General features: G+C 41.9%; 2 protein-coding genes across 2 annotated transcripts in view; one reads left to right on the top strand and one right to left on the bottom strand.

Moving 5' to 3' along the window:
• Positions 1–1,082: 1,082 nt before the first annotated feature.
• On the top strand, positions 1,083–6,617 carry TMEM252 (transmembrane protein 252). The gene is made up of 2 exons (XM_037492671.2): positions 1,083–1,405; positions 4,568–6,617. The coding sequence occupies exons 1-2, from the start codon at positions 1,125–1,127 to the stop codon at positions 4,797–4,799; spliced, it is 513 nt and encodes a 170-aa protein (XP_037348568.1). The 5' UTR covers positions 1,083–1,124; the 3' UTR covers positions 4,800–6,617.
• Positions 6,618–9,465: 2,848 nt separating this feature from the next.
• Positions 9,466–25,780, bottom strand: part of PGM5 (phosphoglucomutase 5) — a 163,357-nt gene continuing 147,042 nt past the window's right edge. Inside the window, exon 11 of the mRNA XM_037495341.2 lies at positions 9,466–11,392. Within this exon, the coding sequence (XP_037351238.1) occupies positions 11,303–11,392 (90 nt within the window). The 3' untranslated portion in view covers positions 9,466–11,302. The remainder of the gene's footprint in view (positions 11,393–25,780) is intronic.

The raw sequence follows: 25,780 nt of genomic DNA, 5'->3' as shown, positions 1-25,780 counted from the left end.
AGTCAGGGAAGGAGGGAGAATGGGCTTTTTTTAGGATTCCAAGGATAATATCAAGACCACGAGATGGAAGCACTTCAGGGTGAGAATTGAAGCTAATAAAGGTAGTGGCTAGGAGGTGCAATGGCTTGTATTAATTTTGATGCTATTTTTTTCCTCTGTCCTATCCCATAACATGCAGGTAGAGCTGACAAGACATTGAGTATGGGGCTAGAATCTGTATGTAGAACTACTAGGGTTTTTTTGAGCAGGAAGAATGGGATATGGTTCAAATATTTCCAGTGATCCAAGAATGATAATCAGTGGTTGAGCAAAACACAAGCAAGTTTATCAAAAACCTATGTATTACCCAGAAGTGACCTTGGGGTCTCAACATTTGGGTCTACATAATGGGATAATATAAAGACCTGAATCAGAGGGGAGCCATACTGTTATCTTTTATAACCATCCCCAGAAATCTTCCCAAATCCCCAAAGCTCTGCCCATTAAAATCTTTCCTCCCATCACTCTCTTCCTTCTGAAGCTCATCTTTCAGCCAACAGAGAGGGGGATCAGGGAGCTCACCCTGTGGGCTTTTCTCCTGGAATATTTCCAGTATCATGGTATCAGGACAGTAAAGAGATATTAAGAGAGGCAAGACAAACATGTAAGTGTCTTAAAAACCTCCCTTTAGTACAGGAAAGAAAGAAGAAGTCAGGAAAAGACTACCTGAGAACATAGATCATCAAAAAATGCTAAAATTTTCCAATATTAGCAGGGAATTACCCACTGTGGGGATTAAGAATGCCCTTTTATTCAAAGGATGGGAGATCTTCCCTCAGCTGACAAAGGTCAGCTGATCCTTGTCAGCTGAGGGGCCCATCTAGCTCAGAAGAGCAGGACAGCTATTAGAAACCACTCCTTCATGCAGTCCACAATGCTGTGTTTTTAGGTTAATCCTCCAAGCATATTAGAATTACTTGCAATGGTTAATGAGTAGCTTCTAAGTGCCTGCTTCATTTAATTGTCCAAAGGCCAGTTGATCCCAGAGTGTATAAAACTGCGAGCTGGCTAATGAGAGCATTCTCTGCAAGCAAGGGAAGCAGAGGAGTGGCACGGTCAGGGAGCTGGGTTCCAAAGGAGCAAGGATGCAGAACAGAGCTGGTCTAGTTCTCTGTGCCCTTGTCCTCCTCACGGGTTTTCTTATGATCTGTCTGGGGGCCTTCTTCATATCCTCAGGTTCAATATTCAATTGCTTCGAGAAACTGAACCTGGCCTACTTACTTCTTCCTCTGGGGTTTGTGATCCTTCTGAGTGGGATTTTCTGGAGCACCTATCGCCTGGCATGTGAAAGCAAATGGATGTTCACTCATGTGCTCAGACAACACCATGCTCGGGGGGCAACCCTGCCTTTAGCCACAGTGGACAGGTATGTACTGAGAAGCCAGGGGACTGAGGAGGGTTGAGCTGGGACCAAGTTCTGGGCAAGCTGAATGACTTCTAATTCTACTATGGAGCAACTTACATGTGCCATGGGCTGTATGTCTACACCCAAAGCTGTATTGTCAGGGGAATTACTCTTGGGTTAACCAATAGGAAGAATGGTGCCACCTTTGCAGAAGACCATAAAGTAGGAGGGATTTATTTCAGAGAGCCCTTCCCCCACCCCACCTACATGAGCCAATTGAAGAGACTTAACTCTTAGGTTCATTGGCTGTGTCAAAGGAGCTTGTCTGAGAGGAAGGTGGTGGTTGGTTATTCCCCATAACCTGGCTCTCAGAATATAAAGAAATCAAGTCCTAGGCCAAATTCTTCCACATGAAGAATGAACAGACTGGCATAAAAAAAAAAAATCTTACAACCTCTTCATGAGCTCAGTGAAGTCCCAGCTTACTATCCTTTTAAGTGTTTTCTTCACACCTTGCATGAAAGTTTTATTCAATGCAAGAAAATAATAGTCCAGAGGTAAGATTCCATTAGCCTTACAACCTCATACCAGTTAGGATGGCTATTATTAAAACACACACACACACACACACACAAGCAGAAAACCGTGAGAATGGCAAAAATGTGGAGAAATTGAAATCTCTGTGCACTCCTGGTAGGGATGTAAAATGGTGCAGCCTCTATAGAAAATGAGATGTAGTTTTCTTAGAATATTAGAGAGAATTACCATCTGATCCAACAATTCTGCTTCTGGGCATATAGACAGATAATCGAAAGCAGGGACTTGAACAGGCATTTGTACATCAAAGTTCATAGGAGTATTATTCACAGTAGCCAAAAGATGGAAACAATTTATTCATCAGTGAATGAATAAGAAAAACTGGTAGATACATAAAGTGGACTATTATATAGTTCTGAAAAGGGAGGAAAGTCTGACAAATGTTCTAAGATAGACAAACCTCGAAGACATTATGCTAAGTGAAATAAGCCAGACAAAAAAACACAAATACAATTATGATTCCACATATATGAGGTAGCTTACAGTAGTCTAATTCATAGAGAGAAAATAGAACAGTGGTTACCAGAGACTGGAAGGAGAAAATAGGAAGTTATTACTTAAAGTGCACAGTTTTAATTTGGGATGATGGACAAGTTCTGGAAACAAACAAAGTGGTGGTGGTTGAACAATGTGAAGGAACTTACTGACACTGAATCTTACACTTAAAATGGCTAACATGATAAATTTTACATCACATATATTTTACCACAATAAAAATATTTCACTTAATCTTATTAGCATTATCAGTTGTTTTATATTATAAAATATTAAAAATTTATATATTTATAATATATTATATATAAAATATTAAAAAAGTGTTTTATAATATAGAACAAACTCCTAATTCTTGACTGAATACAGGACTTTTTAAGGATAAAATTGTGGTATCATCCTAAAGATATAGGCTATTAGCCACATAAATGTTTGTGCCTCTTCACCTGTCTAAAAATAATTTAGCTACTTCACCTACTGTGAGTATAAGTAATTTTACCCAGGATGGTTGATTTTTGACACTATTATTTTTTATAATAATGAATAAGATACTAATTACAATAACCAAAACCACTTCTAATGATTATTACACTGACTAGCAAGTTCTCTGGGGCATGATAAAAAAATTAATTAAACAGTCTAGTGATTGTAGAAGTGATCACTTCTAGAGGGATAATTTTTTTCTTGGGGTGGGGGGCAAGGGATAAATGTGATATGATTTACTGCCTTCAGAGTATGAATTCCTGATAAGAGAAACGGATGATCTTTAGAATATAGCTTAAATTTACTAACACGTGTCTGACATTACATTGTCTGTACTGGAATATTTTAAAGTAAATTATAGACATCGTGACACCACTGTGTCTCCCTGCAGCATCTATGTGATGCCCACCCCACTCAGAATGCCTAATAAGTCAATCAATGTTAACTACTAATTTCTTAGAAGCATTTACACAAAATGAGTACCCACATGAAGGTAACAGAGCAACTGGCTTGCAGTGGTGGAATTCAGGGTGCTGGTAATGTGAATTGGTGTGGGGGTGGGGACTAGAATTTGGGGGCAGATGGCAGTCATTCTGGAGCCTCTCAAATCACTCCAGACAACAGCTCACCTTTCTGTCTTCGGTGCCTTTACACATGTACCCGTGACACAGCCTTGGCTATTCTGAGTGAGGCTGAGATTATGCTGTACAGTAGACAGCTCCTTCAGTGATTTGGCTTTGGGCCTGGTAACATTTGGAATGGAACTACAGCTACAAATGGCAGTCCCTGTTCTGTTGTGGTTACATACCATAAACAATCCCTGTAGGCACTGAAAGGATTCTTTCTATAAATATACACTCAACCAAGCTCACCCTCTCTCTTCCTCGCTGGCCACCCCACCCCCAATTCCATTCATGAAGGAGAAGCCAGAAGGATTTAGCAATTAGCAACATTGGGTAAGATTGCCAATGAGTACATCAGCTCTGGAGTGAATGGCTCCTTTAGCAATAGGTCTGTTGGCATTAAAAAGGGCTGCAACTGAAATCTACACAAAGTTGTCAGCTGAATTTGAGAAACGAGTATGTATTTTTGGAAACTAGCTCAGACTGGTGGGGAAGAGAGAAGGCTCTGATGCAGTTCAGGAATCTACATGCAGTTGGTTTTCATTCATTATTTTGTTGGCTGTGAGGATTGGGCAGTGAGTGCTATTAAGTAGATGTTGTATGTGAAAGGGGGCAAGAATGTGAATTGACTGGGTAGAGGGAATAACTGGGTAGAGAGAAGTTCCAGAACCAAGGTGCCCAGTTCCCTGCTCCTGATAAACATTTCACACTGAAACTCCTGTTTTAATGAGTAGGACAGAAGGGACACGTGGACTAAACCAAGTGAACCATAAAGGCACAAAGCCTGTGACCAACAGAAGGTTCCACTAGAAGAGCTGCACATCTTTAAAAAAAAAAACTGGTGATACCAGGGAAGAAGTGCCTCTATTCCAAAATAAATGATTCTTAACCATTTAACTTTGCACAATGTGCTTTGACAGAGGCAGACATCTGCCTCAGCATTAAAATGGAAATAACACATGTATGTCTGTGGCATTTTGTCCCCCAGACCAGACTTTTACCCGCCTGCTTATGAAGAGAGTCTTCCTAATGAAAAGCAGACCTGTCCTGCCATGGCCTCAGATGTTCCTCCACCTCTGTACATGAAGATGGACCTTGAATTCAAAGATGAACATGATGCCCGCCCAGAGGCCCCGCCGTCCTATGAAGAGTCCATAGTGGTCAGGGTTGCGGCAGCAACGCCAGGGCAGGATACTGAGAGGCAAGGCCATGCATGCTGAAGCAGGAAGCTCCCTGGCATGGCACTCACGGCCAGCCCCTCCTGGAATAGGCTGCTAATAATAAACACAGGCCAGGGACTGGGGGAGGAAACCCAAGTCAGTGACCCTGTGTGAGCGCACCGGGGATTCTGTGTGGACAGTGCAGTTCCCCAGATGGGCTTGGCCTGCCGGGGTGGGGTAGGAGCCCTAGAAGGCTGGGGTTGGCATCAAGCACATATTTCAAAGGATGTGTGTCAATCCCAGCCCAGGTGAACCTTTGGCCTGCAGACATGTACGGAGAGCTCAGGCCCACATAGATGCTTTCTCCTCCCACTCAACTCCCCTCCAGGAAGCACTTTGTGTCTAAAGTTACAGATCCACACATTTTCAGACTCAGGACACTTATTTTTAAGCCCAACTTTTCTTCTTCAGCTTTATTATGTTTTATTACATGTTTTAAGGCCAGGGGCAAGTCAAGGGGCAGGGAGGTGGAAGTAGAAGCAACCTGATGCTTTTCAGCTATGATAAGAAACTTCAGATTCTCTGGGTCTTAGTTTCCTCCTTTGCCAAGTAAGAATTTAATGTTGGAAGTAATATCTATTATTATGGAAAGCCTTTATGTGGTAGGTTCTGCGCTATAAACTTTTTGTGCTTTTATTTCGCCCTCATTATAGTGTTGAGAGATAACGTTATTCCCATTTTACAGACACATAAACTGAAAGTTCGAGATATTAAGAAATTTTATAATAGCAACACAGTAATATCCAGGAGTATGAAGAAGTTTCCTTAGAGGGACTTGGGAAAAGGCATTTACTTTGAACTTTTGTGCTAGAGTAGTCCTGTCTTCTCTCCTCCCAGGAAACAGTTGGGACTTCTCCCCTCTTTCGGACAGTGGCCCTAAGGGTATGTGATGCCCCAGGGTTGCTGCAAAAGCTTCACCCCTTGGAGAGGCCACTGAGGTTGCACAGGTGTTGATGGGCGTCTCTTTGTTGGGACCTCCCTGGTGGCACAAGGGGTTGAGTCGCATCACTATGAAGCTGTCCACAGCCACTGCAGCATGGCATGAGTTCGATCCCCTGCCAGCCAGTGAGCTTACCCACATGGTGCAGACCTCTCCTGTATCACCTGCTGCTCCCCTCAGCAGTGTATTTCAGTCCATCTGCCTGTTCTGCTCCCCACTCTGTCTCTGGTGAATCCGCTCACCCCACTTTACCTCTGGTCTGTACCTCAGTTGTTACATGCATAAATAAATAAATATTTTTTTTAAAAAGAAAATGTGTCAGCCTTCCACATTTTCTCCTGAAGGTTGGCCCTGGCCTCAGATGCAGTTTTCTCCATCTGATCATTACACTGATGATGAAAGCGCCCCTAGTGATAACAACCCACCACTGGTGAGCGCACACAGGACAAGGCTTTGGACAGTGGCAGGAGCAATTAAGATCTTTTGAAGAGGAAGAAGTTTAAGATGGAATGTGGCCTCCGTGGCCTATGCTTCCTCATTATTGCTGAGTGAACAGATTAAGCATGTCCTTATAGGAAGCCACATAAAAAGGAAATCCTGGTCCCTTCACACTAAGCCTGAATTTGGGAATCTGTAATTTGAATCCTTGACACAAGGGCATAAATGAATATGAAGGTCATGCATGTTTGCCCAACAGAAGGGCAATCCTTTAGTAGCAGTGCAATTTATTATTCCTCTCTTGTCATCTATTTGCCTCCCTCCAATTGATGGTTATCTCGAACTTTTCCCTGGGGTGTGAGCACATTCACTGGCTGAATAAGCTCTATCACTTGCTCACTGGGCTTCCTTCCAGAATTTGCAATGTAATAGATGGTGTTTCTAATTACTAGTAGTTATGTGAAACAAATGTTAATTTTGCTTTACATTAAAAAATTGTTTTAATCTCTTTACTGCAATAAATTTTATATTTAAACTCCCCTGTCCTTTTTATCATCAGTGTTTTGTAACAGGGAAAAAAATCAACAAAGAAACATAAATCAGTTTTATTCTCTATGTGGATCTAATACAACCTCCAGATGAATTAATTTTTTTGTAACCCTAAACACTATCGAACATCAACTAGTGATTCAGAAATAAGCACGTGCTTTTTGAAAAGATTAAATGCCTGTGACAGGCATTTATTGCTTTTGAAAAAATTAGGTATTGTATATATTTATGTATTATATCCATATATTACACACACACACACACATATATATGCAAGTATTAAGAAAATGGGTATTACCCAAAACAATTCCTACTTTTGAGAGATCTAGCAATTAATACCTACTGGGTAAGTCAGACAAAAGTGCTTGCTTTTGTTAATAATAATTCACTGAATGCCCCTGGTTTGCTTAGGGAAAGTAGACATTGAATCCCCTTATCCTTCTTAAGTTTATGATAAAATTAAAGGTGATAAATTGGGAACCATTAACTCTTGCATGGCAGAAAGGCACCTAAGCTATGAGGAAGTGCAAAAGAGGCAAACTCACTGCAAGAGTCTGCTCATTCCCTCCTCTCAAATGTGAATGGCAGCACTGGGGAAGAAGCTAATCTTCCCCTACCCTCTTATGTCCATTTGGCTGGGAAACAATTACATCCACACAGAGAGATTAACAAGAGAAAAGACAAATGCTAATTACATGCTCCTGGAGGCCCATACATAAAATAAGGAAACCTCTCCTCTGGCCATCCTAGTGAGTTATATAGTCTCCAGAAAGGGGGCAATGCATTTAGGAGGGAAAAGCAGAACAAAGAACTTGCAATTTAAAGAAAAAGGAAGTTTGCAGGGTTTGCCTACATAGGCATGGAAAACAGACCTTGCAAGATCTACTCCCAGTGATATGTGTCTTTCAGCCAAGGACAACCACAGAGATTTATTTCCTGATTTTAGGGACATAGATAATTAGGGGGGAAAAAGGCATTCTCCTGTTGAGTCCCTTAATTTCTTTCAATTCAAAATTATCTGCATGCCACTTAGGGACATCCTGGACAACATGTCTTTGGCCCCAATAGTAATGTCAATGGGGAAGGAAAGTCCTCAGAGGTGATGACTCTCCAGTATTTTAATCTTACAATGTCCCTCAGAGAAACACATGACATGGCCAGCTACAGAATAATTTATGCTGCACCTTTTCATATCTGTCTTGTGCAAAATTTTGACACTTCCTAAAAAACTCACAAGTGTTTTTACTCACAATTCTCCCATCCTTCAAGATCCTACTTAAACAACATGGTCTCTGGTGAGGCTCCAGCTCTCTTATTGAGGGCAGCTAGGTGTTAGGAGACTGGGAAATACAATAAAGACATGTGTTGATAATGCATATATCCTCCTGGTGTTCTGTAACAGTCCATGACAATCTTGGCAGATTCGCACACCATGGGTGGGCACCGCGTGAGCCATGCACAGGGATAAGGCCTCCGGCTGATGGCAGTGGAGCAGACACTGCTAAGCTCTGCTGCCTCAGATAATCTCTTGCTACTTGTAACTGTTGAACAGTCAGAGAGACTGACTGACGGTCAGTAACGCCATTTCCAAAGGTGCACAGTCTCAGGCCCTTTTCCACTCAGTAATGGAAATCTCCAGGCTGGTGTCAGGGACATCAATGTCCACGTGCTTCAGAAGTACTGGTGCGCGATCCAGTATAAAATGGGGATGTTGCCTATGTTCTTACCAGTTTTCCCAGGTGCTTTTCAAATTCCCCACACCCATCACCTGTCATGACTGGTGGATATGACCGCCAAAGTGAATGCTGTGCCTTACACTGGCCACAGCTGGCCAGTCGGAAGTCACCACACCATTAGCAGGATTCTGTATGGGTTAGTTGCTCAACCAGTGTTTACTAAATGGATGGATGGATGGATGAATATATATTTGGGCTGCTGGACCTTCTGGACTCTGTGCTAAAGTAAAGAAACTGAACTTTAAAACTGGCAGTTGAATTTCAAAGTTGGAGATGTTAAAATTTCAAGAACTTGAAAAAAAAATACTAGAATTGAAGAAGTCTAAGATTACATGTAATTGTGTTGATGAACAGAACTGAGTGGTGAGTAAATGGCTGACATTCTCTACCTGAAGGATGCTAACATTTCGAAAAATATTTAAAATAGATCTACCATCTGAACCAGCAATAGCACTCCTAGGTGTCTACCCAAAGAACACAAAGACACGATTTGGAAGGGATACATGCACTTCCATGCTGCACTATTACAATAGCCAAGTTATGGAAACAACCTAAGTATCCAAACACAGAGCAGTGGAATAAGATGCGGCACACACATACACAACGGCTTACTACTCAGTTATTAAAAAAGATGAACTCTTGCCATCTGCGACAACTTGGATGCAACTGGAGGGGATTATGCTAAAAGAAGTAAATCAGGAGGAGAAAGACAAATACCAGATGGTCTCACTTATTTGTGGAATAGAGAGAAACAAAACAAAGGGTCAGATGAAGCCAACCCAATCACAGACCCTAGAAATCTGAAGGTAAAACTGAGGCTACTGGAGGAGGACAGAGAGGGGGAAGGGAGAGAACAGCGTGGGGCGGGAGCAGAATGGACAATGGGTCTTTGGTGCTGGGTGTGGTATGGTAACAGCACGTGAAGGGGGCAGGGGGCGAGCCTATAGATCTGCAATGTTTAAACCAAAGCCATAAAGCAATTGAATTCCCTCCCTCCCTCCTCCTCCTACCCTTCCCTTCCCTTTCTCTCTCCTTCCCTCCATTCACAATCTCTCTCTCTCTCTCTCTCTCTCTCTCACACACACATTTTTAAAGGACAGTTTTATTAGGAAAAAGGGAAAGGAAGAGAGAGGCACCTGCATAGTCCTAAGTGGGCAGGAGCCGTTGTTGATAAATTTCATTACTAGTTCTTGAGACTCTCATTCAAAGCCATTTTCCTATTATTTTGAAAGGAAGGTACTTATGCTGAAAAACTAGATGCTATTTTAGTTTCTGCTGACATCCACAGACACTTTTGAGCAATTTGCCTTTTCTGTTCCCTTTATTTAATAAATTCCCAAGGTCATAATAATGAAAACCAGTCCTTGCAAGTGTACTGAAAGACGGTGGGATTGAAATGGGTGACCACTGCTAGAGTTTCCCAATTGATGAAACAAACAAACAAATAAGCAAAAACCCATGATCCTTGCAAAAGGTTGAAATAGGAATCCTTTTTATTGGTTACTACGTGTCCTAGCAACTTTCTGACAGAAGCATAGATAGAAAATGGAAACAAATATCTTACTGGGAATGTTTCCCTGCTTGCACTAAACTTGACTACAGCAATAAGGTATTGCTTAACAGTCACAGCACATCACGTCATCTGCACAAATGACACAGTAAGTGACAGTGCCGTTCCCAAGGAAGCAAAACATGCAAACAGGTCCCATGCACCAAGTGTTCTGGCTGAGTGCAGATGATGCTGCTAGAGCTGCAATATCCTTTCCTGGACACAGAAAGCCAGTTGTAGCCCTCTGCTTTGCAGCAGGGGTCACTCCCCCAACTCATCGGCCTCCTAACTGTACCACCAGTAAGGTTTTCTTCCAGCACCCACTTCCTTCCCTACTTATACAGCATTTCATTCTGCTTTTTCATATACAGCATTTCATTCTACTTTTTCTGCCATGATAAGAGCACTGTGTCCAAACAAGTGCATTAATGTAGACCTTTATTGGGAGATAAGATAGAGTCAGAGAGATAGCAGACAAGGTAGTATTTTGCCTTTCCAAGAAGCAATTCTCCTAATATAATTAAGAAAGGGCCCAAAGAACGTTAAGCATTATTTTTAGAGTCCTGCCAATAACTGCTTCCCTGAATGGCTGAATGTGGAGAAATGCAGCCACATTAATAGCTAAAATATTATTTATAAAAATAAAGAGAAAATACCCTTTGATGTTTTATAGATATGTTATTGTGAGTTGTAGAAAGCTCTAGAAGATGTGAGGGACATTGGATGCGGGAAGGGGGAGGGTGGGTCACCACGTGGTTGGCAGGCACGAGGTGGACTATTAGGAGTTCTACAACTTTCCCTCAAGGAAGACCTGACCTGGAAGGAAAAGCTAAATACTCCTCCATGCTGAAGAGTAATTTAGATGTGCCCAGGGGCGCCTGTGGCCGAGGGTCAGCTTAATTCTGATGCTTCTCTTTCCTCTATGATTTTAGAACCTTTTCTCATCTGGCACCAATAACACATAGACACAAGGACTTAGAGTCCATCCCACTTATTCCTTCTCAAAAGGGGAGGTTCCTTTGTGTATGAAAATAGAAAATGATAGTGCAGCTTTAACAGACAACTGAAGACCCTTTTGCATTGGGAGGAATTAACCAAAACCCAAACAAAACAGATTTCTTTATTCCCCCCTCCACCCCCAACCCCCATTAGCAAATTATCTGTTTTTTTTTTCTTTTTTTTTTATCTTTTTTGCAAAGTCATGAGAGGCACAAACAGGTAGCATGAAGGCGTGGTGAAGTGTCTCTGCGGAGCGCTCTCGCTGGGCCCTGGAGAGTGAGCTTCCCCCAGCTCAGGTGATGACAGTGGGGCCCCTGCGGCCAGTACGCTCATGAATCTGGGATATTTTCAGCGCGATGGCTATGAGAGGGCTCAGCACGGCCTGGAAAAGGAAGGAAACAGTGGGTGAACAACTCAATTCGGCCACTTGATGGGTTTCTATGGCAAGTATCTGGATTCACTTCTACTTGGCAGTTTACAGGAAGAGTGACCACAGGTAGGACACCTGTTCTCTCTGGACCTTGGATTCCTCTTCCTTTAAAGGTGATCAAAGTATACAGGACTTGGAGGTAAGGCAGAAGATGATCTCCAAAGTCTTATCCCATTCCAAAAACACTTTGATCTGACATAGGAAGCTGCACAACCCGACTTCCAGAGCACTGGAGCACTTCAGGAACAGAGCTTTGTGAATTACAGAAGTTCAGAAAACCCCATAGTTGCCCTGCAATGGCCCCTTCTCCACATGCACCCCCTCCCAGCACCCCCACTCCAGATACACACACATAAGCTTCAGGAAAAACACTCATTCTCCATCTTAAGACCGTGGGCCTGAAGAACCTTCTATCTTGATGTTTCAGAGAAGACAGATCAATTCATCAGCTAATGCTGTGGAACTAACTGTTCATTTCTTCCCATCATGTGACATGGTGGCTCATGAAGCACCTTGGTGTCCCCAAGAAGGATGGGGGTGGCTTAAACACTTAAGGAAGAGATTCTTGCACAAAGTGCATGAAGAAGAGTAAGAATCATTTCTTTAGCTGCTTCTCATTTCACAGGAGAAAGATACCACTTTCCAAAGTGCAGAGCACATGCCACCCAGGATGGTGTTAGGTGATATTGGAGATTATTTTAGATGTGTATGGATATGATATTACTTGCAACACAATGAAAAAGTTAATGCTTTCCATTCTTCTTCAATCCTCATAATTTCATCCAGGAGACACTGTTGTCAATCTTTAACACTTAAAGCAAGACCGAGCATGCCTCAGGCAAGAGTTACCTAGAGAGATAGTAACATCACTCACTGAACATTTTTATTGATTTTTATGGTTAGCTTATATTTATCAAGGCTTTTTTTTGTTTGTTTATCAAGGGCTTTTTTTTTTTTTTTGCCATATAGAACAGTGATGTAAACATCCTATAATAAATAGAGTTCATTTAAAGAGAAATATTAATAAAGAGGTAATGATAGGCAAGAAGTTTGGGAAATCCTGGAATAAGAAAAAAAGATACCATTATCAGGAAAATAAAATTTGCACTTGGGAAGGGAGAGGGAGAATCTGTTACTTGCACCCCTCACTTATTCCTAACATGTAGGGGTGAGGGGTTGTTTGCATTTGTGCTCTTGTCTAGCACAAGCAGAGGCTCAGGATCTCAAAAAACAAGTTGTCCACTGTGTTGTGAGTGCAGACAGGGTGACCCCAAAAGAGAAGTGAGCTGGCCTTGTGTAAAGGGATTGAAACACCAGGCGAAGTGCAAGGAATTCATTCATTAGGTAAGGAATAGGAAGGGGAGAGGTTAGAGTTGTGTTGAACTGAACGGTGAGGTTATAAAAGCTATCAGACAGACTGGTCAGCAAGTCCAGTAGTTTAAGGCATTTGTGTTAAATGGCTAAAGGGGAGATGGAGATCTAGAGAAATTTCATACCTGCGCAAGAAAACAGCGCTTCCCACTGATTGCACACAGAAATTTGACATATTGAAACAGAGGGATTTATTTTCCTTTTATCAGCCCAACTCTTTCCCAGAAAAATTTCCTACAGGCATGTTTTGCCAGGCAATATTACACCTGATACTTATATATATATAAGGCCGTCTTGTTTCTCTAGGAGCCAAGGACCCATTTTCTATAGAAATCGGCTTATTAGCTTTTGCTCCTCTTCTTCTCCTATCTTCTCTTCCCTCTTGTCTTCTTCCATTTTGTTGCTATTTTTTTTCCACTGATACCTCAAAAGAGGACAGAGAAGGAGAGCGAAATTCAAAGCAATCACTTTAATGAAGTTCTGGATAAACTGAAAATATCCTATTAAGTAAATGCTGTAAATTGAATTTGAAACTTCAAGAACTGAAAACTGAAACATAATTTGTCTTCTATCTTGTACATTTGAAGGTGAATGATTTTAAGTGGTGGCACCTATTGCCAGGCAGATGCAGCCAGTGCTGTAGAGACAGCAGAAGTCCTCTTGACTGATGTCCACTTAACTCTAGAGATGAGCCCATTCTTTCCATTTCTTCTGTAAAACATCTAGATTGATGGCACAGTGTAGTAGATGTCTGTGACCAAGAAATCACTCTAATCTATGTGCTCATCTACAGTCAAATTAGGCACCTATTGGGAGTCCATTACGTTTGTTGGTAAATTTATTAGTGTCTGATGTACTTGTTATAGAGATGATGCGATTACTAAATTATATATAAATTAGTGAAATGAGAAAATAAGAAGCTTTCTTTCTATGAAAACTAAGTTGAATGTTTTGGAAAGAAGTAAGAAAGGGTGATTAGTTGAACCTGTCATATAAGAGGTGAGATGCTGCAAAATATTGGGAGGAAATTTTAAAAGAATAGAAAATTCTTTCCTCAGATTGTTTAAACAATGTCTTTAAGTTCCTACTCATTAAAGGTGAACCTGATGGGTGGGAATCTTTTAAAGAAAGATAATCACAATGCTAAACAGAATGTTCATATTCAAAGAAAAGGTTTTGAACTTTGGGAAGATTGGTAAGTGAACATAATATTTTGTTTTCTTCTAAAGATACCATGGTCAAGACATGTATGCCTTTAATCACCTCTTTTAACTATCTTACCCCTGATCACATCAGAGAAAAAATTTCAATGGTAACCATGCATACTGAAGGGAAGGAAACACTTCTTTGGACTCTCCACATGAGGAAGACCTTGAACATGCAGACTCCACTTTGGGCCAGAGTCCCGTGCCAACCTGGCATTGGAGCCGTGGAGTCATCTGTTCTTGAAGGAGGGTTTGGAAGAAAGGACAGATGTGATAATTACCATGGACAGAACATTAGTGAGGTCCTTTCACTCATTTTCCAGGAACCCAGAAAGTCTTTAGATGTTCATATAACTCTAGGGAATTGTGAGGAGAGAACCCTAAAAATGCTCAAGATTGAATTTCTTGCCAGTCTTTTGGAAGAGGAACATCAAGTCATCATTAAAAGTTATACAACAATGTCTATTGTTTGCAGAACTGTATCAAATGTGTACTTTAGAATGAATGGCCAAATCATGAGGACAGGAACTTTGTCTAGTTCAAGTCATAGTAAAGTACCTGCTACTGCGAATGCATCTGATCAACTAGTGCTACAATGAACATCATATAAGTTTGATGAAAAGAAGATGATGAGGCAGACAGAAACTTTAGTAGATATTCAGGAAAGGCTCTGGGCATGTGAAAAGGTCAGCAATACTTGGCTTTCACTGTCATATTTTTTCTTTAGGAATTACAGTTTGGATACATGTGAATTCCAGAAACTTCTCTCATATTATCAGCAACATGAAAAGATAGAGGGGAGAGGGATACATTTCCTTGAGCAATTGAAAAGGTCCTCAGAATGGGGAGTGATAAGAGGGATAAAAATGAGAAGTCTCTGGATGTGAGACTTCTGAGGTAGATATTGGAAGCACAGAACCTGAGAAGCAGAGAGGAGCATGGAATGATCCAGTTTGATTCTTTCATATCACTAAGGGGGTAACTGAATCCCAACAAGAAGACATGTTTGGTTCAGGGTCCTTGTGTGTGTGGTGGCTGAGCTGGGATAACACCCCCTCTACTGCTCCTTTGATCACACAATTCTGAAAATGAGAATTATGAGTGATGAGGAAAAACCAAGGAGACAAAATGAACTAAGAGGAAATATGTTGTGATTGGCATCCCACTGTGCTAGACAAGTGCCACAGCAGATGAGGGGCGGGAAAGGACTAACAAGCCATCCCCACCAGCCACTGGACAGTGAAGAGAAGGTCATTCCCAGTTCCATGAGTTAAATGTATTGAAAGTTCCAATAAAGGAGATAATCTAATAGATACTTGAATCAATTAAGATATGGCTTTCCCTCCCCAATTCCAGTTATTCTTAGACTATTTGACAAAGCTTTTCTACATGCAAGAGCAGGAAATAGGGAGTGCTATCTTAGCGAAGTAGCCACTTACCTGCTCTTGCACTGTGGCCCCAGGCTCCTTGCTCCATGTGGGGGGGGGGTTGGGTGAGGGGTGCCATATCAGATGTAGTGAGCATACAGGCTAAAGAGGGGATCGGGAAGAGTCTCTAAAATTTTGGTACTTCGTTTATGATGGATTTTTTTTTGCATTGATTTTGATTTTTAAAAAATATTGCATTACAATGTTGACCTTGATAACTGTGCTTTTTTGGTGCTCTTGATTTTGCACCTGGCTAATTTCACTGTCATCTCCACTGTGTTATTAGGGTTTTAATCTGTCCACACTCTCTGGGAGGACAGAGAGACTTTCTCCCTTCATTTGTTTTCCTCTCTTCTCTTTCTTTATGTTGATATTTTGATCCTTGTTTGTGTACGTCAGAGTGATAAAAACAAACTCTGAACAAACTGAACTTCTTACCCTGATTGGCAGTGGGCAGGAGAGGGGTAGATGGGCTGAATGTCACAAGACTCCAAGTAAATAGTTAACTGAGGAATATTTTTCTTTTTGAGGAAAACAAAACCCTAACCAGAAGCGCAATCACTTATTAAGCAAGATCTATGAGAATTTATGGAGGGAACCCAGCGCTGGACTGGTATTGACAAGGAGGGTACATTAGGACGATCAGGAAAGTATCACTCTGGGGTGACAATTCTTATCCTAACTCATGGTTCATGGTTTGGGATACATAATATAGAGAATATAGGTCAAGCAACAGAAAACTGACATTCTGGCATTCATAAAATAGGGATTTAAATCAGTGTCACCCTCTCTTGATCCTAAGGGAGGAACTGTTTGACTTTCACTATTTTATTAGTGTGGGACTGAGGGGTATCTGAAGTCCCCGAAACTTGCACATTCTAAAATGGAACCCTGCCATCCACTACATAAAGTCAAAAGAAGTATATTCTTAATGTGAAAGAACTTTAATGGAATTAGTGTACAGAGAGAGAGAGAAGAAAGGATAATAGTTTCCCAGTAAACCAACCCAAATTACCCATTTCCTTGGGATAAATGTCCAGCCAAACTGGGTCAGCCCAAAGTGGAGGTGCTGAGGACTGAAAGCATGCCACCAGTTGAAGGCACCGTTATGAGAGGCAACCACAGGAAAGGGGTCCTAAAGCAGGTCCCAGAAATCTGGAGTACAAGGAGACACCACATCAAGATAACCACTGCCATTGTCAGCCTCCCCATGTGTCTCTCCACTTGTCTCCTTCCATGTCTCCTTCCCAGCCATGTCAGGGTGCAAGTCGGGCTGCAGGAAAAAGAGCTCTTCTCTGTCCTAGAGCCCACCTCTCTTCTGGGTTTTGTAGCTTCCCTGGCTGCTCAGACCCCCTCAAGTTCCCAGTAGCTAGTTCAAGGTGGCTGCATGTAAATGGGGGTGGGGAACATGGTCCTTCCCCTAATAATTGCATTAATACATCATTCTTCGTCTGTGTTCTCTCTGCTTAGTCTAAGGCAGTGGTACTCAAACTCGAATGTGCATCAGAATCACCTGAAGGGTCTGGTAAATAGCCGATTGCTTGCTGCCTCCCAGAGATTCTGATTAGGAGATCTGACGTAGGGCAGGGCCAAAGGATTTGATTTTCTTACTTTTTTTTTCATTTATGCATACAAGAGCTGGGGTGTAGGCCAGAGATGTGGAAGGGTGAGAGGATTCACCAGAGACAGAATGAAGAGCAGAACAGGTAGATCACTGAAATACACTGCTGAGGGGAGCAGAGGGCCAAAAAGCAGAGGTCTGCTCCTCTGGCTGGGATCGAACTTGTGCTGCAGTGGCTGCAGATTGCTTAATGGTGCTGTGACTTAATCCCTTGTGCCACAAGGGAGGTCCCAGGATTTTAGAAACAGACTTGTTCATATGATGTCCTGATGTGAAAGTCTTGGTTGTGGTCTGTCACTCAGCACCACAGTCAGGTACTTGACAGTTGGGTCTTACCCTCTCTGGTGGGCAGAAAGGATGATTAAGTTGGAGACCTCGAGATGAGATTAATCTGGATTTTTCAGGTGAGCCCTAAACATATTCATAACAGAATCAAGGGGAGGTTTCTCTCTCTCTCTCTCTCCCTCCCTCTTCTCCCCAGCACCTTCTCTCTCTTCTCCTTCTCCCTTTCCCCACGAATTTGCCCAGGGTTGCTTGGGGGTTTAATTAGCACTAAATGCTAAGTTAGTTGCACAAGTGCTGGGCTGGGGTGAAAACTTCAAAACTCCACAGCTGAGGGCCTCCCCGGTGGCGCAGCGGTTGAGCGCTGGGTTGTGAAGCTGCCGGCGACCTCTGCGGCGCCGGTTCGATCCCCGGCTGCTCCCCGGCCACCTGAGGAGGGTCCCACATGGCGCGCAGACCTCTCCTGCCGCCCGCTGCTCCCCTCAGCAGTGTGCTTCGGTCTTTCTGCCTGCTCTGCTCCCTGCTCTGGCTCTGGCGAATTCTCTCACCCTCCCGCGCTTCTGACTGTACCCAGTGCATGTATAAACAAAACAAACAAACAAATAAATAAATAAAACATGCCTCTATTAAAAAAAATAAATAAATAAAAAAATAAAAGAATTTCTTATTAAAAAAAAAAAAAACTCCACAGCTGAAATAATAGGAAAGCTGGCCGACCCAGGTATGGAGTAAAGGGAAAGGTCTGTAAATTCTGGAAGTAGTGGGGAACTGAGGACCCTTAGGTGCAGCACTGCTAAGGAAGGAGGGAGGGAGGCAGCAGGAGGACAGCCAGGGTAAAAGAAGCACCTGAGGATAGCCCCAGTGGTGGCCCCGTCCGGAGCCGCACACCAGCTGGCAGGAGCAGCACGCAGAGGTGGTGTCACTGCGCTGCAGGAGCATCTCCATGATGCATCTCTATGCCAGGGAGTCAGACCCTCTTCTCCAGGACAGCAATGCACTCTCCCTATCTCTATCCCCTTTGCGCTGTCTTAGAGGGCCTGAACAGTAGGCAAGAACCCCCAAATGACCACTACTGGGCTTCCTGCCTGTTAATAAGAGGGCGACTGAGAAAGTGCTTGTTCATGCAATATGAAGATGTAGCATTTCTTAAATCCCAGGAGTCATGGGCCAACTCATACCTGTTATGATTATAAACTTGGAGTCACCCGCGGGCTTTGTTTCCAATAATACTTCCAGTGGTGGTGGTGAAGGTTCAGGACCACACGGCCTTTCACACCTTGACTGCTCATGCCAAATACCAGCACCCAGGCCCATCAGGGCTGCTTGATAAGGGCCTTGCCCAAGGGGATACACACGGATGGAAATCCACACCAAGTATCTCTCTACAAGCCAGGAATCCTGGAAAGGGCCTTTGTCATCTCACAAAGATGCTGTCCATAAGTCTCATTGTTCTGGGCAAAGTCCACACGTCCTGCTGAAGTCACCTTTTCTGATTTGCTCAGAGGTACTCTCTATTGCTCTATATACTCTATATACTCTATATTGCTCTATATAGAGAGCAATTGCTCTATATAGAGCAATATAGAGTATATAGACCTCTAAATATACTCTATATTGCTCTATGTACTCTATATAGAGTATATAGAGTATACTCTATATGCTCTATATTGCTCTGGTAACAGTAGTCCAGATCTTTGGTCATGAAGATGATGAGCTATTCTAAATCCATTTGGGGAGCATCTGGGAAGCAAAATTATTACTAAAAATAAAGTCAAATATCTGTTTGCTAATACAAAGTATGAGAAATAACTAAACTGCAAACATTTTGCTCTTTATTACAACACATACAACCATGATTCTAACTTTAATCCCCTTTTCATGTAATAAATCTACCTATCTATTCTGATCCAGAATGGACCAACATGAACCAAATGTAGAATATGAAAAAGAATTACAAGTAAATCTGAATTCAGGGCCAGCAACTCTATCTTGTCATTACCACAATAAAAAAAATAAATAAATAAAAAAATAACTAAAAAAAAAAAAAAACCGTCCAGCAAAGCTCTCTTCTGAGGGGCAGAAAGCGCCTCCAAGATATACATGGATGAAATACTCCCAAAGAAGTTCAGTCAAAGCAAAAACTTAGCTAGGTTTTGGAGCATTCTTGACCTCCTTCTCCACATGCTTCCCACTTTTACAACTGATTTGGGACTGTAGAAGATGAAAGACTGCAATTAAGATGCAAATTCAACCGGATGGTCTCACTCATAGCAGGAATCTAGAAAACTTAAATAAGGGACCAGGAAATGAATATAAGAAAGTGAAAATCAAAATCAACAAAAAACTATGAACCAGAGACACTTTTTGGGGGGCGGGAGGGGAAGGATTGGGGTCAGAATGGGCATTTGCAATTGTATGGGGAATATAAAAATAAAATTTAATATTTAAAAAAAAAAAAAGATGCAAATTCAAAATAGAGTAGAAGCCTCATGAACCGATTATCCCACATATTCAAACATGAGCTTTATTTGACTCCACACTCAGCAGTATCGTGTGGGCATGAAGAAGGGAAGAAAACAAAGTCCCCACCAGTCAGCGCCATGGGCGGAGCTGAAAGTCATTAGGCAGACTGGGTGACCTCTCTTGTCCTGTGTGTAACTCTGTAAGAGTTCATCACTTAAATTTCATAGCATTCCCCAGGTCACTCTTCCCCTTTTCCTCTCCTTTCTTCTCCATTTCTAACCCCCCTTCTGCCACCAAAAACAATGCAAAAGGATAGAAAATGAAGAACTGGTTCAAGTGACCACCTCCACTCATCATATACCATGTTGGCTGAATGTATGAACCACTGGTCTTGGTTTAATTCCTTTTTCAGGACTTGCTAGACAAGATTCTCAGTCTCTCTGTGCTTCATTTTTGAAATTGGGCTACTAATAAAGTTCCTGCTTCACAGGGCTTCTGGGAACATGAAATGAAACAATGTATGTAAAGCACTTAGCAAGATGCCTTCACATAAACACTCCATTAATGGTAGGTATTAATAGCATTATCATTAAATGTTCCCTGTCAGTTTTAAATCATATTTTCACTGCCTGATTATTTACAGGCATCAAAGCAAATTTTCAGACATAGGTCTTTCTGGCTGGCCCTTTCCCTATGGACCAGTAATTAGAATCCAGATCTGAAGTCATACTCTTTCTGCCTGTAAATTGCCACCAAGTCACATTTCAAAGCCCTTCTGCAAATTAGCATTAATGAGCATAGAAAAGGGAATGTCTTTCCTATCATCACATGGCAGGAGGTCCTCTTTCTCCATGCGCAGCTGACAACAGCATTCAGACACAGGCTCACACAGTTGTTACCAGGCATGCAGATGTGAAAACAGCAGGACCCTCAGCAGTCTGCAGTTGTGTATTCTTGGCTCTGTTGCTGAAAGCTACCCTGCTAAGTAGAGTAGCTTGAACATATGAACACCAAATACATCCCCTCTCTTGCTAAGGAGACTTAGAAGCCAGGAAATGGTATGTTGCCAGGATGGATTTGTCTCCACAGCAAGACCATAAATTGATTTCTGGCTTGCAAAAGTTTTGAGAAAAGGAAATGCCCTCTCAGTCTTATCTATATTTTGTACCTTGAGGTCTACAATTTTCACTCATCTTTAGCGATTTTTATTTTTATTTATTTATTTATTTTTTTTGGTGGGACTCTCACCAGTGGCCAGGGATTGAACTAGCACTGCAGAGGCTGCGGGCAGCCTCGCAACCCAGCGCTCAACCGCTGCGCCACCAGGGGAGGCCCTCATCTTTAGCAATTTTTAATAGCTGACACTGAATATCCACTATTTGTCACACACTTATCCAGATTCATGTGTTGAGTTACTCCTTATAACAGTCCAGGAGGTAGATGATATTATTCCCACTTTACAAATGAGGAAATTGCAACTCAGAGGCATGGCGAGTTAGTGTTCAATCACACAGTAAGTAGCAGAGCTGAGTTCGGGACCCAGTCAATGGCATGGTTTTAACTGCAAAGCTGTGCTGTATCTCACTACCCTAGTCTGCCCTTCTACCGAGGGAAAAGATTTCATTTTCTGAAAATTTAAAAAATATTTGCCTTTATGCCCTTACTGTAAAAGGTTTCTTCATTCCAGATATATTATTTGGAATTATTTTTTTAAGAACTGTGAAATAAAGCAATCACAGGGAAGAGCATACTCAAGTTCTAAATGAAACCATCAAATTGTTCCCTCTAGTTAGTAAGAAATAGTCGGCACATGTAGTCTCTGTCCAAGACTTTTCTTTAGCAATACTCTTTATGAGGTTAAAATACTTTTCACTGATTCCTGTTTACAGAATTTTCATTGTAAATGGGATACTTTATCAAATGCTTTGTTGTATCCACTTTGTTATTACTTTCTGACATAATTGCCCTTGTTCTAATACCCTGTGTTATTCATTCACTAGTATATACTTAATCTTTACACACATTCCCTGTGGCATGAAAATAATTTATATATTGATATTGTTTGATGCAGTATCTCTACAGATCCATTAAGTCAGGCATGTTAGCTATGTTGTTCAAATAAGGACCTAGCACAACAGATTTTGGTGAGAATTAGATGGAACAGACACAAAACTCTAGCATTCTACTTGGCCGTGATGCAGGAAGGCACATGCTCAAGACAGTGTTGTTATTATTGTTATTCTTGAAGTAGGAAGCTAGCTTGCTATCAACGGTAAGGTAGAAGTGAGTAGAGCAACATTCTAGCCCCAACAGGCTGACCTTTGATAGAGAGACAACAACCCCTCTGGCTTTCGCTTCCTTATCTATAAATGAAGTTGCTATTACCATTTCTGATGAAGGTCAGGTCAAAGAAAAAGATTAAGACCGTCAGAAGTGTTCTGAGCTCTTGGCAAAAAAGATACTCAAAGTTACTGAACCAGAGGGGGATCTCTCTGTCTCTGAGAAGCCAAGGGCCCCAGGGAAGCTGGCCTTCTGCAGTGTCTGTGAGGAGGCCTCGTCCCGCCAGCCACCAGCTGGAGGGAATGCAGTCAGATTGCTGCTGTACAAGACAGTGCTGAAAACAGAAGGTGCAGGCCTCACAGTCCTTGGAAAACATGCCTAAAGGGCATGTCCGTTTCTAAAGCAGTCAGCTAACAAGGACTGAGCACTAGTAGCAGAAGCAAAGTGGAAAGAAAGAAAGCTTCAGCTGGGAGGGTTCCCAGAGTCTATGGCAAAGGCAGCATCACAGGTGAATCTTCAACTCCAGGCACTAAAAAGACAGACACAAGCCCGTTCTCAAAGAGAGATTCTTCCCCACAAGATAAAGATTGTGAGTAGAATTTATGGACCATTAATATACATTTTATGAGTGCAATGACAGTGTCTTCCACATTCGTCAAAAGAACATATTCTTCTGTGAACTTTGCCTTTAAGATGCAGCTGCCATATAACCCTTAACTCTTAGCAAATCACCTTTTCCTAGTAACTGAAGCGCTGCTAGACTATCTACCCCCAGTTTTAGCAAGGGGGCATGTCCTGGTAAAATCCAGTTAGAACTTTCTTTATTTTGTTTACAGGTTATTTTAAATCTGTCACTTTGACTAGTATAATTGTGTCAAGAAAACACAGTCTAACGCTGGGGTGTTGATATTGAGGCAAGGTTTCTATGGAGATGTGATATGAAGCTGAATTTCTTGTTTCCCTTTTTGTTACATGTTCTGAGAAGAGACAAGTCTTCCAAGGTCTTGGGACATTTGGGTTATTTTCTGCCTATTTTAGTTTTCCAGAAGGAGGAGGGAATAGTAGTGGCCAGACATGCTATAAATGCTCCCCAGTAGTTGGGCATCAGAGGGATTTATCTGGTCTAGTGGGAAAGTCAATTCTGCTAAGCAGAGGGAGAAATAAGGACCCCACGGTCATCCTGGAAGGATCTCTCAATGCTTGGATGTGCACACAGGTCATCAAGGGAGCTGGTGAAAATGCCCAGTTTGATTCAACAGGTCTGGGGTGGGGCCTCAGATTCTGCATTTCTAAGAAGCAACAGGAGATGCTAGTGCTGCTGGTCCAAGGACTGCCCTGTGGGGGTAGCAAGAATTAAAGGTGCTATCAGAAACAGTAAAAATTATTTCTATATTTTTATTGGATCTTATTCATTGAGAGCATGGTGTATGTATTCACAATGACTACAAATCCTGGGCAATATTAGAATGAAAAACACTACACGAATATGAGTTGCTGTTAGCAGTTTGATTCACTATTACAGAAATGTCCAGTATAACATGTACTGCTGGGAAATCCTGGTAAATCATCAAAATATTTTAGCTTTTGTTAACATCACACTGATCAACCTAATTGTAATTCCTGAAGAACAAAAAGCGACAATAGACTAGATGCTTCCTGAGGGCTGAGGACTAAAGGTGGTTTTTAAGTTTTTAAATGGTTGAGAAAAAAAAAAACAAGAGTATTTTATAAACATGAAAGTGATATGAAATCTGAATTTCATTGCCCATAAATTCATTAACTAATTCCTTTCCGCATTACCTGTGGCTGCTTTTGTGCTACACTGGCAGTTGAGAAGTTGCATCACAAACCATATGACTGCTATTGTGATTGAATTGTGTGCCCCAAATCCTACGTTGAAGTCCTAACCCCCAGTACCTCTGCATGGGACCTTATTTGGAGACCGAGTCTTTACGGAGGTAGTCAAATTAAACTGAGACCACTAGAGTAGGCCCTGATTGAATATGATGGGTGTGTCCTTATATGAAAGGGAATTTGGACCCAGGCACACACACAGGGAAGATACACAACATAGGGAGAAGCCAGCTATCTACAAACCAGACCTGGATCAGATCTCTCTCCATGGCCCTCAGATGGAACCAATCCTGCCGACACCCTGATCTTGGACATCCAGCCTCCAGAACTGTGAGAAAGACCATACACTTCTGTTGTTTAAGATCCCCAGGCTATGGTAACAGCAGCCCCAGTGAAAGAACACAGCTAGCAATGCCTAAAGTATTTACTATCTGGCTTTTGGCAGAAAAGGCCTGCTAACAGCTACTCCATGAAACTAGCTTTTGCGCTTTACACTTTGAATGCACACGATTCAGAACTAGCAAAGAGACTCCAGAAATTTTCTTTTTGATGAGCTTCCCCTTACTCTTATACCTGCTCTAGTCTTTAAATCCTTTCTCTTTGGAAAATCAACTGTAACAACCAGTCAACTGCACATTCTCCTGGATAAAACTGGAACAGTGAAAACCCCCAACTCAGTGTCTCTTACGTCAAGGCAGGAGGGTTGCGAATTTGCTCCATAAGTAAGGACCCTAAAGGATGGGAGGAGTCAGAGAAGGAGAGGAGAAGGAGAGACAGGTAGAAAATCTCAAGTTCTTTACTTGACCTTTCAGTACAGTTTGATATAAGTCACAAGTGCCCTGGTAACCCTCTTAGAAGACCAAGGTCTTTAGAAGCTGTGAGTTCTCTTGGGATGTCTTCCATCGATCCAGGTGGCCCTCAGGGAATATAATGGAAGGAGGTAATAAGACAAGACCTTTTAATTTCATCATATAACAAATTGATGATTAGTCAAGATTCTTTGCTCTTCATATGATCAGAAATTAGACTGACATTGTTACTAAAGATAAAAATAATGGCAAGAATAAGAGTACAAATGACCACTAACATTTATTGAGCACTTTCGTGTGTCCCATCTGACTGATAAAGTAGCTGAAACAGAGCAATTGTTACCCCAAATCACAGAACTGTAGAGTGGCAAACTTCAGGTTCAAGTCCAAGGATATATGATTCCAAAGCCCAGTCTTACAACACTGGACCTTCAAACTTGAAAATATGTTACAGAACAAAATCTTGGTTCCCCAAACAGTTTTATCTACCTGAAAAAGTAACTGGGTTTGTCATTGCTTATTATGATGTTCTGCCATCTTAGGATCTTGCTGACTGCAAGGGTTAGCTAATTTCTTGTGATAGCAAACAGCTTCCCTGGGAGCAGAGCTTACATATGCTGACTGACCAATACAAAGCCCAACCCCCAATCACCTCCTTTATTGGGCTGTCACAGGACTCACACTGGCCTACCATGTCTGTGCCCTCATCATCTCAGGGCCAGGTAACTAGGGATAGTCCTTATGCCCTAAAATGCACTGAAATTATTCCACCTAGCTAATCCCAAACGTGCATGCCCTGCCACATCCATTCCTTCCCATAGAGGCCATAGAAAAGTTCCTGCCCCTAGCTCCCCAACTCCTTCTGCCTTCTAACCAATGCTGGTGTTGCCATGTGTGGCCCCGCATGTTGTGTCATGCCATCTCCTCTTGGGAACTGTGAAGAACCAGGCATCTTTTCAGTGGAACTCATCTCTTAATCTGTTGGCCTCCCTGATCTGAAGTAACACTACAATACAGCCACATCTACC

The sequence above is a fragment of the Talpa occidentalis genome, unplaced genomic scaffold (assembly GCF_014898055.3).
Source record: "Talpa occidentalis isolate TD23 unplaced genomic scaffold, MPIMG_talOcc4v2.1 talOcc4.7, whole genome shotgun sequence".
Taxonomy (NCBI): Eukaryota; Metazoa; Chordata; class Mammalia; order Eulipotyphla; family Talpidae; genus Talpa; species Talpa occidentalis.
The sequence above is the reverse complement of the archived record's forward strand: the minus strand, read 5'-3'. Positions and strand labels throughout refer to the sequence as shown.